Source organism: Scophthalmus maximus, chromosome 15 (assembly GCF_022379125.1).
Source record: "Scophthalmus maximus strain ysfricsl-2021 chromosome 15, ASM2237912v1, whole genome shotgun sequence".
Taxonomy (NCBI): Eukaryota; Metazoa; Chordata; class Actinopteri; order Pleuronectiformes; family Scophthalmidae; genus Scophthalmus; species Scophthalmus maximus.
Window position 1 is genome coordinate 15,988,723 of NC_061529.1, and position 16,708 is coordinate 16,005,430.

Below are 16,708 nucleotides of genomic sequence, written 5' to 3' on the forward strand. Positions count from 1 at the left end.
TAAGCAGCCAATAACATTTCAGGCCACCCCACATTGCACCAACGACATGTACCTCGTTTAGCTTCTTCAGAATGATTGTCTGGAAACCATCGTCATCCACTTTCTCACAAATTGAGTTGAGATTGTCCTTCAGAACAGGGACGTCCAGGCAGAGGTTAAATTGCGTCTGGTCGTAGCCAAAGGGGAAGGAAGGGTCGCTCACTGTGACTTGGGTGATGTTGCCCACGGTGCAGCCTTTTGTAAATAATTACAAGTGAGCCAATGAGAGAAAAAGTGTTGAGAGTTCACACTCACACACACACACACACACACACACACAAACACAGTCTTTCATAGCTTTCACTACAGAGGTGATGTTTTTAAAGTTCTTTTCCACTTGTACTTGGACAAATGACAATGTCATTTCAAAAAGAAGAAATAACTACATCCACCTCTTTAGCAAAAACTTATTTAGATACTAAGGCGAATGTTCTGCAAAAGTTACATAGCCTGATTAATCAATCACCAACATATCTTTAAAGACCTATTAATTCACCAATGAATTCAGCTCCAGCATCAGCAGCTGCTTTATCGAATCAAAGCCAAAATGGAACCTTTACCTGCTCCTCGTTTTGTCCTGAGGGCGCTGATCTGTTTGAACAGCCCCTTGAGCTTCCTCTTCTTTGTTTTCTTTTTCCGCAGGCGGGGCATAAAGGTTTTAAGGTACCTTTTCTTTGTTTTCTGAAAAATAAATAAATTACAATAAAAATGACAGACATTGTTTTGTTTTTTAAATAAAAAATAGAAAATGGATATGAGTTGCAAGGAATCAATACAGTAACAGCAAACAGTGTCAAGATTTTAATAGCACATACGGTTTTGAATCGTCCCCAGATGTTTCTTGTGAAATATAGAGGGAGGTTGCCAAGGTTCTCCAGTGTTTTCCGGTTCCAGGTGGTGGGATTTCTGAACACAGAAGATATATCCTTACAGTCTGGGATTTAATATTTGGTGCATGATATTAAAAATCTCTCAATCTACCTAAATACCTCCATTTAAAAGATGATGATGAAATATTAAATCCCACAAAAGACGAAAACCAGCAATGCATTTGTATATCTCTCAACATTTTCTGCGTGGCGCAGTACTGTATACTTGTTCACTTGTGTGTGCTTGTTACTGAGAGTTCTGTGCACTAGTATGTATTCAAAATAAACCATATGAGTCTCAAAAATAAACCATATGAGTCTCAAAAATAAACCATATGAGTCTCATAATTCGACGGTGTGACTCACTGATGTGTTTTTTAATGAATTTCCAACAAACAATGACGCTCTATGACACAATATCTGAGGAATAGAGTGTATCAGGTTCTTGTTGACAAATGTATCAAACGTTGCCAGCCTTCTCCTTTAAAAACTGTCTGAATGGCTGTTAATTGGTTTGAATTCCTGTACCCATAAGGTGTATTTCCAGAGAGCAGCAGCTGCTCCATGGCGTCCACCTGGCTGTCAGAGAAGTCTTTGCAGGCTTTGAGTTTTTCCAGAATGAGAGGATCAGCTTTCTGGATGTAGGAGCTGTCCAAAGTGCAGGCCATGTTTCCCAGGACCTCCACATTGTCTCTGTTCAGATCGAGGCTATTTATACCCTGTACAGTTGAAAATACAGATTCAAATTTTAAAAAGTGTAACAGTGCTGAAACTTTTATTTCAAATCATCATCATCATAATTCCTTTACCAGACTGCTGTCACTATAGTTGAACACTTTTTGCTGCATACTGTAAAATGTTATATGTTTGTTATAAATGTAGATACTATGGTGACAAATGGGGTGAACAAATATTCACCCCATTAAAGCTTTATTAATTTTACATTAATGAATCTTCTGCTGCATTTCAAATTGTTGTTGTTGTCGTAAACCATAACTTCAACGGGACTCACCAAGCAACTCCTGGCTTCTTTGAGCAGCAGCGAGTCCTTTTTCAAAATGCTGGAAGCCACAGAAAAGTCTGCGGCACCCACTGCGGTAATGTATGACCTGCAGTTGGTGCTCTTGATATCTCCGTTTCTGTAATAAATTGACATAAACGTGGGAGTCAATAAGTTAACAAATGTATAGTTTTTTTAAAGTCAGTGGCAACTCATGAGGTCAGTACAGGATACGGTAAACTTACTTCAAGTACAGAAGCATGTCTGAGGGATAATCTTCAAAGTTCTGGGAGATCTCCCCATTGAGCAGGTTGTACATGCAGGTCAGCTATGATGAGAAACCACAGAAGAAGTGTTTTACAAATACATAAAATAACATACCTTTTTTTTCCTCTAAATCTACGACTCCAGTATTGCACACCCAACTTATCTTAATTATCAACTTATTCAATTCCTATTAGTTTATCATAGATTTCTAGTTGATTTTACCTGTGATTCCTTCAGCTCCACCTTGGCTCTGCCTCTCCTCGGTCTGCAGGCATGGATCAGGCCCCGGACCCTTTTAGTTGTCATTTTCTTTACTGACCCACATGTGAAGCCTTGAAGCACGGAGGGTGAAAGCCTGTGGGAGAGAGGGGAAAAACACACAAAAAAGAGAAAGTGAACCGGTGTAACATAATTTTGCGAGGGGAAAAATAATAGATATGGGACTGTTCACTTACTGCTCAGTGTCAAATTCTGTTGTAGCCAGTGACCCGAAGAACATGGTGGCCTAGAGGAACAAAAAAAACATTCAAAAAAACAGAACTATTCAATGTCATTTGTCACCTAAAATAAAATGTTTTAAAGGTCCCATATTGTACACCTTTCTGGTGTCTTATTTGAAGTATTGATACCCTTCAGAAGATATCTTTGTTTTTTTTAGTACCAAAAAACATCTCAGTATGGTTTTATAGCTCATTTTAAGGAGCTCTGCAAAGAAACAGGTCAATTTTGGCCTGTCTAACTTATGTTATGAGCCTCTCTTCTGATTGGCCGACTATTTTCTGAATGACGCATGGCCTGGCAAGCCACCTCCTCTGTTCACCGTCTGTCTGTTCATCCGCCGCATTCACAGCGGCCGGTCCGCCGGCATCTCCACGTCAAGGGCAGCCGTCCGACATTGGTTACCGATGAATTTTGCAAAGGTAAAATTATTCTGAGATAGCTCTGGTCTCTTGTATTAATATCCTTAGGAATCCTGTGCAATGATGTAGCTTCCTGATTTTTCTTGTGTTGTTGATAGCTCAGCAACGGAATGACAGGTGAGCACTGGGGGCGGGGCTGAAGGCAGTGACTGCGTCACTATAACATCACATTTCCTGGGGCATCGTAAAAAAAGGCAGCTGCTGAATGCAGGTTGTGTGTATTTGTCTGTTTATTGACTGTTTTGACACTTTTACGTTACTTTCAGAGCCTCTAGACATTATTTATTATGAAAAAAGCCAGGAAATCTCAATTTTGTCAATATGGGCCCTTTAAAACAAAACACGTCACAAATTTAATTTCTGTCAGCATAATGAACTATCTGAGACCTCAGTCTAAATATATTAGCATCGAAATGAAAAAACCAAACCCCACTTTTCTCTCTTCTGTGCAAAGAAAAATAATCCATGTGCTGACCTGATCTCGCGTCCATGTCTTTCTGTTAATCACATCGATGTCCACAGTGCTCTCAGAAAACAACAGCATAGATGGTGGGATGTCAGTTGCCATAGCATCGGGGACATTCAGCACCACTTTAGCGGGACTTGTGTCCACAGACAAAATCTGCCAGAAGATAAAATGCATTTCAAACCAGGTTCACAACTCAAAATGCCTGCGGGTGAGCTCATATAAAACTCGCTTTCATGCAGTCCCTCGCAGGCGTGTAGGTTTGCTGTCAGACATGTGATGATGAAGTTCTGAGGTTCCTAAATGTTATTTTCTCGATTTAGACACATTGATAGTAACCTGGCATTGAAAATGTTACAATAAACACCTTTTTTAAAACACTTTTTAGAGTCTACTTACATTTGTAATGCAAGTAAAAAAAAAAAAGTAAAAAATTTGTAACCTAGGCCTGCTATAAGTTTTCATAAGTGAAATATCGTTTTAGTCACAACAAAACATTGTTCTTTGCCGCATTGTCTTTGATTGATGTAAAGTTCTTTCTTAATCTCAGATCAACAACAACATCTCCCTGGTGTCAAATGTTCAGATACTTTCACATCATGTTGATTTTGCTTAAATGGTTAAGTTGTCATGAATGGACTGTATTGGATGTTGTAGCGGGATCACAAATTGACTGTACCTTTTTGACAAAGGTCTGTTGGACAACGTCTGGGGCTGTCAGCATACTGGAAACAAAGGCGGGGCTCTTGGAGAGGCCGAGTAGCTCAGAAGCTGGAATTTTATTGATTGACTCCGAAGGAACTCCAGTAACAAGTGTGCCAATAGATTCCAGGGAGGATCCAGTGGTGATCTGTTTAACACATTCATATATCCATTAATACGAGCATTTGCAAAGCACTTCAGGGTCATTTTGTATTTAAAAAAACTGGTGGGCATATTTTTTACTTGACATTAGAGCCTTCACCTTGAATCCTGCTGTACTCATGATTTGGATGAGAATGGTGGCTTGTTCTGGGTTCCAGGTGCTAATGCTGCTCAGCGTAGACAAAGAGGAAACTAGCACTAATGGGGGAACTGAAGAGATCTGGCTGGTGGACAGGCCTGCGCTGGCACTGCCAAGGGCTGAAAATGTGTCTGCTGTGATGGTCTGGATGTTGGATGCCAGAGCAGCGGACACCTACAGAATCAAATGAGGACGTTAAACTGTTAGTAAGAAAAAATATGCAGAGAATCATGCAGAGAATTTTTAAAGCATAATCAGAAAAGCATAGGGCACGGTTAAAGTTTGAGAAACATGTTTAAATGATGAGCAAGGTTGCAAAGGAAAACTTAACCTGTAAAAACGCTTACAGTTCTTTCCTGCAAACAATTTCATGCATATAATATGAATTGGTCTTTTCACATCTGGGAATCTTTGTGAATTATTAGTCTCATTCAGCTTCTACAAGCTGCTTAACCCTAAATAGCATAAGTTTTGATCATGCAAGCCTTCTCCTTCTCGATCATGTGAGTAATTTTGATAATATTAAAACACATCCCTTAAGGCCTAAATGAGCTGGCTTCTAAGGTGCTCGGAGACACGGTGGCACCTTTCAGGGATTCTGGCCCAATAACTCATATTTCCATTCAGCACCATGACAGGCTGAATCAGATTCTACAACACGCGGGGTGAAAGATGGGAAAAAGCTGGACAGGTTGTCATTCCATCACAGTGCAAACACATATCTCATTCTTGCTTACCTGAGGATGCATCTCTAAAGCTAAACACAGACTGTAAATCGGACTTAGCAGACTAAATTTAATTAAAACTCTACACTTTCTAAAGGTTCCGAAACACAAAGTTACAATAATGCTGTGTTATCCAATCAGATTGTGGATGTGGATGTGTACTTTACAACAATATTGAAAAATTGAATTCAATGGTTCACATTTCAAACTCCAAATTAATTTCATTCATTTATTTATTTTTTGGTTTGTTTTTTGTTGTATCCATATATAAACTTTTTCAAAAGTCAATGTTAGACTGTAGAATCATTTAGAGCTCGCACCTCAGGGCCCACTGTTTCATTGCAGGATTTCTTCAGCTCGTTCAAGATGAGTAAGGCATCAGCTTCATTCACAGAAGTATATGCTTCACCTGGGACCTCAGAGGAGCACAGGAAAGAGCTTGGAAGCCTGGATGGAAAGAGAGGTGCAGTATCTTTAAACCTCATGTAAACATTTGTACTAAGAATTCTAACATACTGGATGGTAGACATGTATTCGGACACCAGCTTATTTGTGTGTTTTTACATATTTTGTTAAAATAGTGGATACTCACTTCATAGGGTCGAAGGTTGGGTTCAATTCAAATAGCTGTGAGATGTAATAGTCGGTTACATTTTCCGAGACCGCTGTGTTGTTGAAGAGCTCCAGGTTGGTTTGGTCCTCCAAGAAGACTTTAGCCTTAAAAAAAAATTAGGAAACAAATAAGTTAGTAACATACTTTTTAAAAAAGCTGCTGGTTTTCTCATTTAAACTAAAACAACAAAATAGTGCAATGTGAGTAGATTTAAACCAATGTAAATTACGATTATAGCGAGCATAATTAAATGAACAACTATATTTACCTCCGCCAAGGATGTAATGATTTCACCCCCGTTTGTTTGTTTGGCAGCAGAGTAACGCAAAAACTACTAAATGGATTTCCATGATACTGGCATGGCAGTTATCTGATATCTATGTGTGCAATCTTGTTAGGCTTGTTTGAATTTAAAGGGACAGCTGAGCCTTGGCGAAGGTATGCGCTCTGCTGAGTACCATTCCAGTTATCTATATGTTGTTGAAGAGTAAGCATAAAATTTGAGGGAGGCACAAGAACATCATGGGGAGGCTAACATTTATATGCATGCCGCATAAGTTAGACTCACTTGACTGGTTGAGGCGAAGGTGGTAAGATCACCCACAGTGATGAATGTCACAAAGTTGCCAATGTAATTGACAAACCATGAGGTTGAGTTTAGTTCTGGATCACTGGCATTGTAGCATCTGGCTCCAGAGCCCATGGACACTGGGTGAAAAAAAAAAAAATTGTCTATAAATATAATAATAATATAATACATTTTTTGATGGTCATGTAATGTCTTTATTCAATGTATGACTAGTATGATAATAAAAGCCCAGTGGTGCTGAGACTTCATATAAGCAGCATTTTCTGTTGACACATTTGTTGTAAGACATATAACAAGCTGCACTTGGCAAGGACTTTGCAAGAAAAAAGTCATGCCAGTAATATTCTGTAAAGTCATACTTATTTGCCCAAATTGGTTTGAAGAGACGGCTGAGGATAATTATCTACCAAAAACCAAGTGATATTCCACTGTTTACTTAACACACAGCCAAAACAGTTCTCTAAAATTTTGCCCAGTGCCAAGCTCGCTTTTGATGAAGAAAAATAGATAACTTTAGCTGTGCACCAAGAGGAAGTTAGTCTCAGTGTGGAGCATTAGGTTGGTATGAGCATTATGCTGGTGAAATAGAATCCATTTAAGTTGACCTACAATACACATCCATCATTCGTTAAAAAAATGCATCTTACCAGGGCTCAAGTAGGTCTTGATGGTGGTGTATACATCACCCTGTCCAAATTCAGAGCTGTTGTAGGTGAAGTTCGTTCCCATTACAGAGACCCTGATTAAGAGGAAAACCACACAAATGTTTGTATCCTTGATTGGCAGCAGTCGCTTTCTTACACTGTGAGAAAAAGAGGCTTACAGTTTCTGGAAGGCGACACATGAAGCATTCTGCACTTCGGTGGAGCTGATGAGGCTCTTGCTGAGGAATCTAAGATAGCTCCTCAACCGCAGGTCGAACCAGGAATTGACCTCAGCCTTGCTGTTGCTCCTCAGGGCCAAAGACCAGACACAGGGGAGGGTCACCCTCCTCACATTGTCTGGAACATCCTCCTGGTGGCATACACATTTATTCACATGTTTAATGACTGACGGTAATGTAAAGCTAGACCATTTAGACTTTTGATAAAATATTATACTGTATGAAGCATATTGGCTGATTGGCTCCAGTCATTTGCAGAGGGCTTTTTCAAGGATGCGCTCTCAGCTCTGTAGCTAGTAACAAGCCGAGGTTTGCCTGCTGCTGGAGACTGTACTCTTGTTGCGTGAGCGCACACAGCAAAGACAGTATCTATGGTGTTCATGCTGATTCCTGCCTGCCTGCTGAGAACGGTACGAACTTAATGGATGTTTTAAAGGGTATATCAGCTGCAATAAGATATTGCATTAACTACAGTTAATGCATATGACATATAAACAGTAAATTAATGTCATCCAGGCAGGGTGGAGGGGGGAAAAGAGGAAGAGAACAGTTTAGTTTGTGTGTTATGCATAAATGTCTATAGTGAATTAAAAGTAGAAGGCTTGTAGGAAGATGTAATGTGTGTGTGACGTCCCAAGTCCAAGTTTGTACGTGCTGGTCTGGACTAAAGTGAGTTTAGGATTTGGGTGAAAATAATATATATATAAAAAATCTGGTATAAAAAAACAGGAGGCTGTTGTGCCATTAAATGGAACAACAAGCCTTCCTGTTTGTCACTCCTTGACTCAGAGGACCCCAAGGATCCACAAGATGGCAAATGTACATGTAAGTACAACTTCTGGAGATAGCATGACTTGGATGACTGAGAATCCTCAGATATGCCTACAAATGTTTCCCAACCAAAGCCCAGTGGAAAAAGAGGGCTTAGAAATTGTTATAGAAGTGTTGAATTTGTATTAACTATATAATGCATTCAATAAATAATAAAGGCCTACCACTAATATTAGCAAATAAAGGCCTGCAGTTTGCAGTTGAAGAAAATTTTAGGAAATGTGGTACTTCCCTTGAATCAGAGGTGTTCTTTTTGGGCTACAACTCGAATGAGAAGAGCTTTACAGGCATTCACAAAGCAGTGTGAAGCAAGTGTTTCTGACTGACATGTATAAACCATGACAAGATTACTATTTTTTTTGTAATATTGACATGCAAAAGTTGTATGTCTTATCAATAATACTCTGTGGTATATTGCAACATTCTGACAAGGGACTTACAGTCTCTAGGAAGGCAGGAGTGTTGTTGTAGTTGTTGAAAATGACACAGATGTCAGAGTTGTTGTCAATCACACTGGGTTGACTGAGGAACTGACTCAGCTCTGAGGTGCTGATGGTACTGAGGAGCTGAGAAAAAGAGAGGGGGATATATTTTAAAAAATTATTGGTGACAACTCTTAAGTGATATTGTATTAACCCCACCTCCACTCAAAAGAACATCTGTGAATTTTCCCAAAGGATTTTATATATCACCTCTGATTCACGTGTCTGTGGCAGAAGAGACGTGAACGTGGACAAATCTGGGAAGCCAAAGCTGAGGAAAGTGTTCCTCAGATAGATGTAGAAACTTCCACCAGTGTAACACTTGAGTGGGGTTGGACCTGTATAAAAACACAAATTATATCTCAATTACTTAATAACCCAATAAAAAAGAATGTCTATTATCTTTGGGCACATAAATAAATACGTCAAAACATATTTTAATTTGTCATAGATGATTATGTTCATGAGACTAGATGCTCAGTAAGATCATGGTTTATACAGACCTTGGAGGAAGAGGAGGGTGCTGTTAAAGATCTCCCTTTGAGTGTTGCTCCTAAGTGTCACGTGTAGTGTGTCCAACAACATGATTCTAAATTCAGATAATGGTTAGTTGCTTGCCATTCAAAAATCACATACATCACAAGAATTATCACGACCACCACAGGAATACTCACATCTCTTGGCTGCTGTTACAACCCCTGTTCTTCCCAATGTCAAACAAAGGTGCCACCAGGTTGCGTGAGAGGTTGATGAGGAGAGGGCTTAGTCGAACCCTGAGCCACAGCAGGAAGTCTGTGTCATTCATAGCTGGTGAGGACAGATTCCCTCTGTCAAATACTGCCTGGAGGAAGGCAGATTTCACCCCCTCTGTGTAGTTGGCAGGGTGGGCCTAGGAGATTTTTTACATTGTGTTAAGAAGAGTTATCTAAAATGAATAACGGCATATAAAAATAAATAAATAAATACGGCATAGTTTTAGCTGGTTTTATCCAATAGACTGGTGTTGAGGAATTTTCGTCTATCCTTCCTGAGAAACTAGCAAGGTCATCTGTCTTCCCGAATCAGCATCCACTCCATCAATTATTCCATTTTAACTGGTATTTGAGTGTATATGGCATACAGGTGTCTAGCCCATTTTTAGGGGTGCTCAAATTGAGTCCCAAAATAAGTTTTTTTTTTTTAATAAGTTCGTGTTTGACAAGCTTAAAAACGGTCAAAACCATAGACAGTATATGGTTTAATCTTATTATTTTAACCATGAAAATACAAAAGACCCCCCCATGGTATGATACACTTTCTCTCTCCCACCCTTCCACTGACCTGCTCTCCAGGAGCCATTCAGTAGCCAGCGCCAGTGTTTGCCAACTTAGCCACTATATTTAGCGAGTATGTAAATGTAGAAACTTTCCTTGTCTAAAATAAATCACTGCACTCAAAATAAATCAGTGCAATTATTGTGACATAAAAAAAAATAAAAGACAAGAATCAACAGAAGAAACATATTAAACATATTTAGGGTGTTTTTGTCTCTCCCACGACCTAATTCCTCTCTCCTACAGCGTCCATTACAATCACATGCACACGGCCAATTATGCAAATTAGGTGATGCCGTCATTGAGCGCCTTCTGTGACGACTTTTAGGACAGCCAATAGCTGCTTTGCTTACTGAGGAGTTGGCAACACTGGCCAACGCGAAGCGCACACGCACACACCCACACAGTCGTGTTGCACATTTCTCTACTTTTACCACTCAATACCAACACACCAGTCTGAAATCACAGATCACTCTTTATGTTGCCACGTAGGAGTTAGTTACCGGCCTTTTTTTCTTCTTCTAGCTGAAGAAGCTTGATAATAAAGCCAAGGTGTTACTGTCTGTATGTGTATCTCGCTAGTTCAAAATTACGTTAAAGTACAGTATTTTGTAAAGTTTTTTTGGGGGGGATCATTTGGTGCTCATTAAAGCTCTGATCCTAGAATCGCTTCGGGTGGTTGTTTGCCAACTTGCTAACTGACAAACCACAAGTTACCTAGACATCTCAAATGTGTACACGTTTTACCTTGTGATATAAATGGCTGGGCAAAATGTTAGTTACAACTCTAAGTATATAACGTCACAAAAAGTGCATTTCCATTTCAGTTGGCTGTTGGTCTGTACGCACTGTGTGTGCACAGACCAACTTTGTCAGACCTGTTTGAATTGCTACAGAAGCTAGTCATTAGCCACAGAAGCATGTTTGATTTTGACATTTGGCTTTTTTTTTTCCGTCAACTCCTACAGATGGTGCTTTCCCGTGTGAGGCGCAAGTGTAACCAACACTGTGAGTATTGTTGAGAAGAAACAGAAAATTGTCAGATGTTCACCTCAATGGCTGGTGAGACCGTGTCGAAGAAGGCACTGTAGTCAACAGGGTTGATGGCCGTCATGATTTTTGTCACTTGTTGCATCGTCTTCAGCTGTGATGGAGCTGCAGCGAGCTCGGCCAGTTGACAGAGGGTAAGGAGCTCCGCGACCTCCGCCTAGAAAAGATGAGCAAGATTTGGGTAAGCGACCACCAACAGTGGAAGACCTATTATGGCGTGCACTTGTATGCTCAGGTTAAGCACTGGACCTTTCGTGTTATACAGTGAGCTGACTTAGACACTTTATAATGCACGAGTGATGGTGTGGTTACCTGCCAAATAATTGAATGCATGATTTCAATTTCACCCTTTAATTCAGAGGTTACTATGCAGGCCTGATTGCAGTTAGTTAGTAATTCATATCATATTATGTATATTGAATGTAGCTTTTGTCATTATTGTTGCCCTTGTATTGTCTTGTCCTCCTCTCATGCACCACTCTGAATGCAACAGAATTTATGGTCACCCTTTTTTGATTTGACAAAGACTAAAAGGCAACGCTTACGCCATTGAAATTGTTCTTCAAGGTCAAAAAATCGATGTAGGAGGCGTGAACACGGAACCGACCAAAGTTGTCTTCAAGCCAACGTCTGTCATCATTTATAGATTCAACACAGGAGAGACCTAGGAATCAAAATACTGATTATTTAAAATGAACATGCCACACCAAACATTTAAATGTGGATTAATACAGACTCACAGCACATAAGTACTAGCAAATGCAATGTCATGCCCCTATTCCATCCAACTTACCCATGGAGGAATGTCTCTGGAGATAGGCCTTTGTGAAGGTGAAAACCTCTTGAGTCTGCTTCACGGAGAGAAGAGTGTAAACACTGTCGCATCCCTTGATACTGCAAGGAAACAAAAGTTTTTTCCATTCACTGAAATGTTTATATTTCCATTTCATTTTTAACTCATACGGTCAATATTTTCATGAAAAAAACAAAACAGTTTTGACTCACATCTCCTTATATGAGTCACAGCTGATATTTCTTGAAATAATTCCAAATGTGCTTGAGTCAATGCTTGGGAGGAACAGAGGCAGGTAGACCTGGAACCATAACTTGAATCCCTGAGCATCAAGCATGGATAGTTTTGGGTCAAGTGCCATTATGGTCAGGTTCAGGATGGTGTCACGCACTCTTGGCTCAATGGTTGTCAGGTTTTGCTAGAAAAAAAATGACATACATTTTCAGGAGATACTTTTCGTTTTGTAAAAAAAAGGAAACAAGGAAAACATGATTGATACTCACCTCTGCAGCACCACTAATAAATTTGTCAAAGAAAGTGCCGAGGTCTTCCACATTTGAAGACATAGTAAGTTCTGTGAATACAGCTCGCACAAGGGTTTCATTTGACAAGTTGTTTGGTTGAAGAAGCAGTTCAGCCTTTTGTCTTGGAGAAAGAGAATCTAGTACATTCGCCTAAGAGAAGGATATAAGAAAAAAATTATATTTACCCAATATTCATTTTTTTACCAAATTTATTTCAACATTACTCTTTGTAAACCTATAATGGCTTGACAACATACTGTAAACTCACAGGGTCCCACACAACCATTTGTTCAAGTATGCTCTACAAAACATGAATTAGCCTAAACATAGACTATGTGAAATACCATTTATATAGTTCAGACCACGCACAACCAAATTCCAGAATTCCTCTAAACCAAAGATGACACAGGAACTGTGGGACCAGAGCAACTATACTCAACTAAACTAGGAACCGAAAGTTTCTGCATTCCAATTTAAGTTTCCTGGACATTTAAAGAACTGTGAAGATCAAATGGGACCCGTGACAACCCCTCCCACTCAGCAGGCAGAGTCAGAGTAGCAGAGGTATGTCTGCAGGCTCAATATGAAAATATTTGTTCTTCAATTGTCTGTACCGGTGAATTAGGAGAACTTCACCATTTCTTTTTACAAACGGGGTCTGATTAGGAGAACTTCACCAATTCATGTTTTGAATTTTTCTTTCAAATACGAACATAATTTCTGAATGGTTGTCGGAATCGCAATTATACATATATAAAGAAAATAAAATAAATTTCACCTCATTATGTAAGAGAAATTTAGGACAAGAATACAAAAATGTTCTTGCATGATGCCCATTGCATACAATATATATTAACAAGAAAGCAATGAGCTTTCATTCTGTCATTCGTTGTATTTTATTATATGTACTGTTTAGTAGGGGTGTAATGGTTCATAAAATTCACGTTTCAGTTGGATACAGCACAGTGGTGTTACAGTTCGGTTAGTTTTTCAAAAAGCAAAAAAATAGAAATGGCAGAGAAATTTCCTTGATTTTTACATAACATAATAATGTTAAATGTTTTTGGACTTTGAAAAAAACCCCAGATCTTTTTATTAAAAAAAGGTGTAATATTATACAAACAAAAGAACCAAAAGCCCCGTAACGAACGGTTCAATACAAATACGTGTATCGTTACACCCCTAATGTTTAGTGATTAATTTTTTCGAGTTGGATGTAATTACTTTTTCTCTATATTATCTCTTACACTAATTGGGTGGAAGACATGTATTCTTAAATATGTTTTTTAATGTCAGTAAACAACACTTATCCCTTATCTAAAGTAAATGTACTAGTAGCTAGAGCTGTCGCTTTTTATTCAAACAAGCAAAAACAAACTGCCACATGAGGTAGTAATTCATACTTTTTTGTGGTAGAGCAAAATTAACATTCAAATGATCTGCTTCATCTGTTACTTTATTGATCAATGACCTGCATTAATCACTACATTTAAATGAATCAAATTTCAAATAATGCTTGACAAATAATATATTTTGCTACTACAAAAGTCGGTAGTGAAATGTACGACTTACCCCAGTGATGTTGAAGACTTGGAGGTCAGTGTATGATGTAAATTGAGAAAATGGACCCAAGTTTACTGCAATCCATTGGGCGTCACTCTGAATTCCCCGCCTACAAACTGAGGGCCGTAGATCATGGTTAGCGTAGGTACCATTTAGCGAGATCTTTTTTTATTGCTAAACGTGATACAAATCCAGTGCCAGTTTTCTTCCCAACCCCAATTTTGTAAGAATATGTCAAGCCCTGGGAAAAGCCCACACAAGCGAGCACGTGGCGCAGTTTACTTTGTCGACCCTACCTGGCTCGTTGATGACACTGGCAGATCTTTTCAGGTAGCCCAGCAGAACACCCGAGATCTTTTGTCGTCTGTGCAACGGCATTTCAGGGGAAGCTTTGGCCAGCCCGCTCACACTGAAAAGAGCAAAAACAAAACATTCGTACGCGTACCCTCAACAGTATTATTGTACTTTGGTGCACTGTAGTGCTGCTTGTTTGTAAGACACTACTCACACAACATGGTAGTTGGAGCAGTTCATGTTTGAGGTTGCATTCTCGAGCATCACTGCACTGAAACTGGCGAGGACAGGAACCAGTTTCACGTGGAACCAAACAAACCAGTCCTTTGTCTCAAAGTGCGGGAAATGGGGGCCGATGATGAGGAAGGTCCTGTTCATTACGCGATCTCTCACAGCAGGTTGGAAATCGGGTTCCTTTCAAATCACAAAACCAGAGGACTTAAACAGCAGACACTTAACTTGCAGTTAACAAGTACACCAAACAGGACACTGGGAGGGACGCAACAATATATGTGATGTGAATGGGTCTCCTGTAACTGCTGCAGAGGTTTAGAAAAGATCTAAGTACCCCCCATGTTCAATTAAAATCCCCCGAGATTTTCTTTCTTACCCCAGTGTCAGGGGTAACGTACCTGTCCTTTCGCTGTCAGCTCTGTCAGGAATTCCTCCACATTTTCCAGAGCATTGCCCACCTCAAGTCGTCCAAACACACGGTCGATTTGGTCTGTGTCGTTCGACGCCCCCGAGCTCAGTGTCAGCTGTGCCAACTGAGCAGAAGTGAGGGCCGACAACGATTCGTTCTACGAAGAGAAATCATTAAGCAATCAAACAGCAGTAATTTCCAAAACCATAGCTGAGAACTTTCCGTTTGGGAGGGGGAAAACGCAGCAACTGCAGTCTCCACTCACACTTGAGAAGTTGGGATTGAGGCCTTTCAAATCCTGCAGGGTCGCATATTCAGAGAAGCCGCCAATATTTGTCTGCAGCCAGTCTCCGCTCCCGTTGGTAGATGAGACACAGCCAGGATCTGCAAAGAAGACAGAAACAAACCCATTGGCAGGATACCACCACTGTTGTGACCTAGACTTTTCCAAGTTGAGTGCGAGCGCCTGCCTTTACCTGATGAGTCATTTCTTGACAGGAATGGTTTGATGAAATGAGTGAAGACTGCACGCTGTCTTTCCCCATCCATGGATGGCCTTTGGCTGCTGAATACCTGGATGCTAAAATTTGAGAGAATGCTTTCAACATCTCAAAAAGAGGAAAACGCCAGGAGCCTCTACAATCTGGTTCAGAGTGGAGCAATACATCACATAGCTTGCTTACACAGTCTGGTATGTTTGGCAGCTGAAGTTCTTGGAGCTCAGGCAGAATAGGAAGTTGGAGGATGGAGAGGCCAAAAACGGACGCAACTTTGTCTGGAACCAGCCGCTGACAAAGTCAACACTCTGCAGCTGTGCCTCGCTGAAGTTGGCAATTCTAACCTCTCCGAGGGCCTCGAGCAGATGTGGAAATATTGGGAAGCTGTTGTTGGCGGCCTGGGGTTGGAAAAAGTCATCTTGGTTATTACACAGAATTCCCACAAGGAAGCAAAGATTTTGTGAAATTGTGGGACTGGATTTACCGTGGTGGCAAATAATTCCAGAGCCTGGTCTAATGAAGTCAAAGCCTTTTGGAAGAGAAGCTTCCAGACCTCTACCGGGTATGTCCTTTGGCCTTCCAGTGAGCATGCCTGTAGTGCCGCCAAGTTGCTGGGTGTGAGATGTTTAGCCTTGGGAAAAAAAAGACAACCAAAAATTAGGCAAAGAATCCAGGAGCTTACAGAGACCCATTTCTCCGGATGGCAAAGTAGCAAAAGTCGAATCTCTCTTAGCTGATCGAAAAAGAAAGATGTACCGAGGAACAGGCGTGCATAGTGATGGTGAAGTTGCACAGGACCTCGGAGACATTGCCAACCGACAAGGTTTGTTCCAGCTGCGATCTGAGAAAAGAATAAAAACAATACCATTAGAATCTTAGTTAGCCTGCGTAAAAGAACTCTACCTTTCCAAATTCACCATCCAACAAAACTATGGTTCACCTACCGATTGAATGCAGCACAGATGAGGCGCTCTGTGAAAAGACAAAGTTCCAGGATCAGACATTGTACCTTCAGAACGCCATTTTGTCATCACACATGAAGTGTCTGGTATTTTGCAAACTTACCATCAACCTGGGTCTCCTGGCACTGCAGACAAGCAAAGCATAACTGTTACTCTCGCGGCAAAAGCCACTTCAATTTAAAGTACCCCTTAACGACGTCAATGTGCCAAACGTTTGTCTTGTTAATTTTGATCAGCTATTATCACATTGTTTTCCTCCATGTTGTATTCCCACAGAAATGAACTTACCATCAAGGAATGTGCAACTGCGCAACCTGTTTGGGGCAAAAATGGAAAGAAGGCATGGCATCAATGCAGCTATCAACACAAGCAGTCGTAATCG

General features: G+C 40.2%; 1 protein-coding gene across 1 annotated transcript in view; it reads right to left on the reverse strand.

The window, feature by feature from the left end:
- LOC118286526 overlaps window positions 1-16,708 on the reverse strand; it is a 78,710-nt gene that overhangs the window by 4,269 nt on the left and 57,733 nt on the right. The window contains exons 214-250 of the mRNA XM_047337813.1: window positions 16,615-16,640; window positions 16,430-16,451; window positions 16,309-16,336; window positions 16,121-16,205; window positions 15,849-15,995; window positions 15,551-15,762; window positions 15,344-15,447; window positions 15,133-15,251; window positions 14,857-15,024; window positions 14,439-14,638; window positions 14,227-14,339; window positions 13,940-14,046; window positions 12,347-12,517; window positions 12,056-12,261; window positions 11,844-11,944; window positions 11,596-11,714; window positions 11,052-11,207; window positions 9,362-9,576; window positions 9,191-9,276; window positions 8,898-9,025; window positions 8,646-8,771; window positions 7,315-7,505; window positions 7,139-7,230; window positions 6,471-6,610; window positions 5,882-6,006; window positions 5,610-5,736; window positions 4,526-4,738; window positions 4,241-4,411; window positions 3,571-3,717; window positions 2,631-2,680; window positions 2,398-2,530; window positions 2,154-2,236; window positions 1,921-2,047; window positions 1,437-1,627; window positions 855-945; window positions 600-720; window positions 53-234 (exon numbers count right to left, since the gene is read on the reverse strand). Coding sequence (XP_047193769.1) covers window positions 53-234; window positions 600-720; window positions 855-945; window positions 1,437-1,627; window positions 1,921-2,047; window positions 2,154-2,236; window positions 2,398-2,530; window positions 2,631-2,680; window positions 3,571-3,717; window positions 4,241-4,411; window positions 4,526-4,738; window positions 5,610-5,736; window positions 5,882-6,006; window positions 6,471-6,610; window positions 7,139-7,230; window positions 7,315-7,505; window positions 8,646-8,771; window positions 8,898-9,025; window positions 9,191-9,276; window positions 9,362-9,576; window positions 11,052-11,207; window positions 11,596-11,714; window positions 11,844-11,944; window positions 12,056-12,261; window positions 12,347-12,517; window positions 13,940-14,046; window positions 14,227-14,339; window positions 14,439-14,638; window positions 14,857-15,024; window positions 15,133-15,251; window positions 15,344-15,447; window positions 15,551-15,762; window positions 15,849-15,995; window positions 16,121-16,205; window positions 16,309-16,336; window positions 16,430-16,451; window positions 16,615-16,640 — 4,823 coding nt within the window. The remainder of the gene's footprint in view (window positions 1-52; window positions 235-599; window positions 721-854; window positions 946-1,436; window positions 1,628-1,920; window positions 2,048-2,153; window positions 2,237-2,397; window positions 2,531-2,630; window positions 2,681-3,570; window positions 3,718-4,240; window positions 4,412-4,525; window positions 4,739-5,609; window positions 5,737-5,881; window positions 6,007-6,470; window positions 6,611-7,138; window positions 7,231-7,314; window positions 7,506-8,645; window positions 8,772-8,897; window positions 9,026-9,190; window positions 9,277-9,361; window positions 9,577-11,051; window positions 11,208-11,595; window positions 11,715-11,843; window positions 11,945-12,055; window positions 12,262-12,346; window positions 12,518-13,939; window positions 14,047-14,226; window positions 14,340-14,438; window positions 14,639-14,856; window positions 15,025-15,132; window positions 15,252-15,343; window positions 15,448-15,550; window positions 15,763-15,848; window positions 15,996-16,120; window positions 16,206-16,308; window positions 16,337-16,429; window positions 16,452-16,614; window positions 16,641-16,708) is intronic.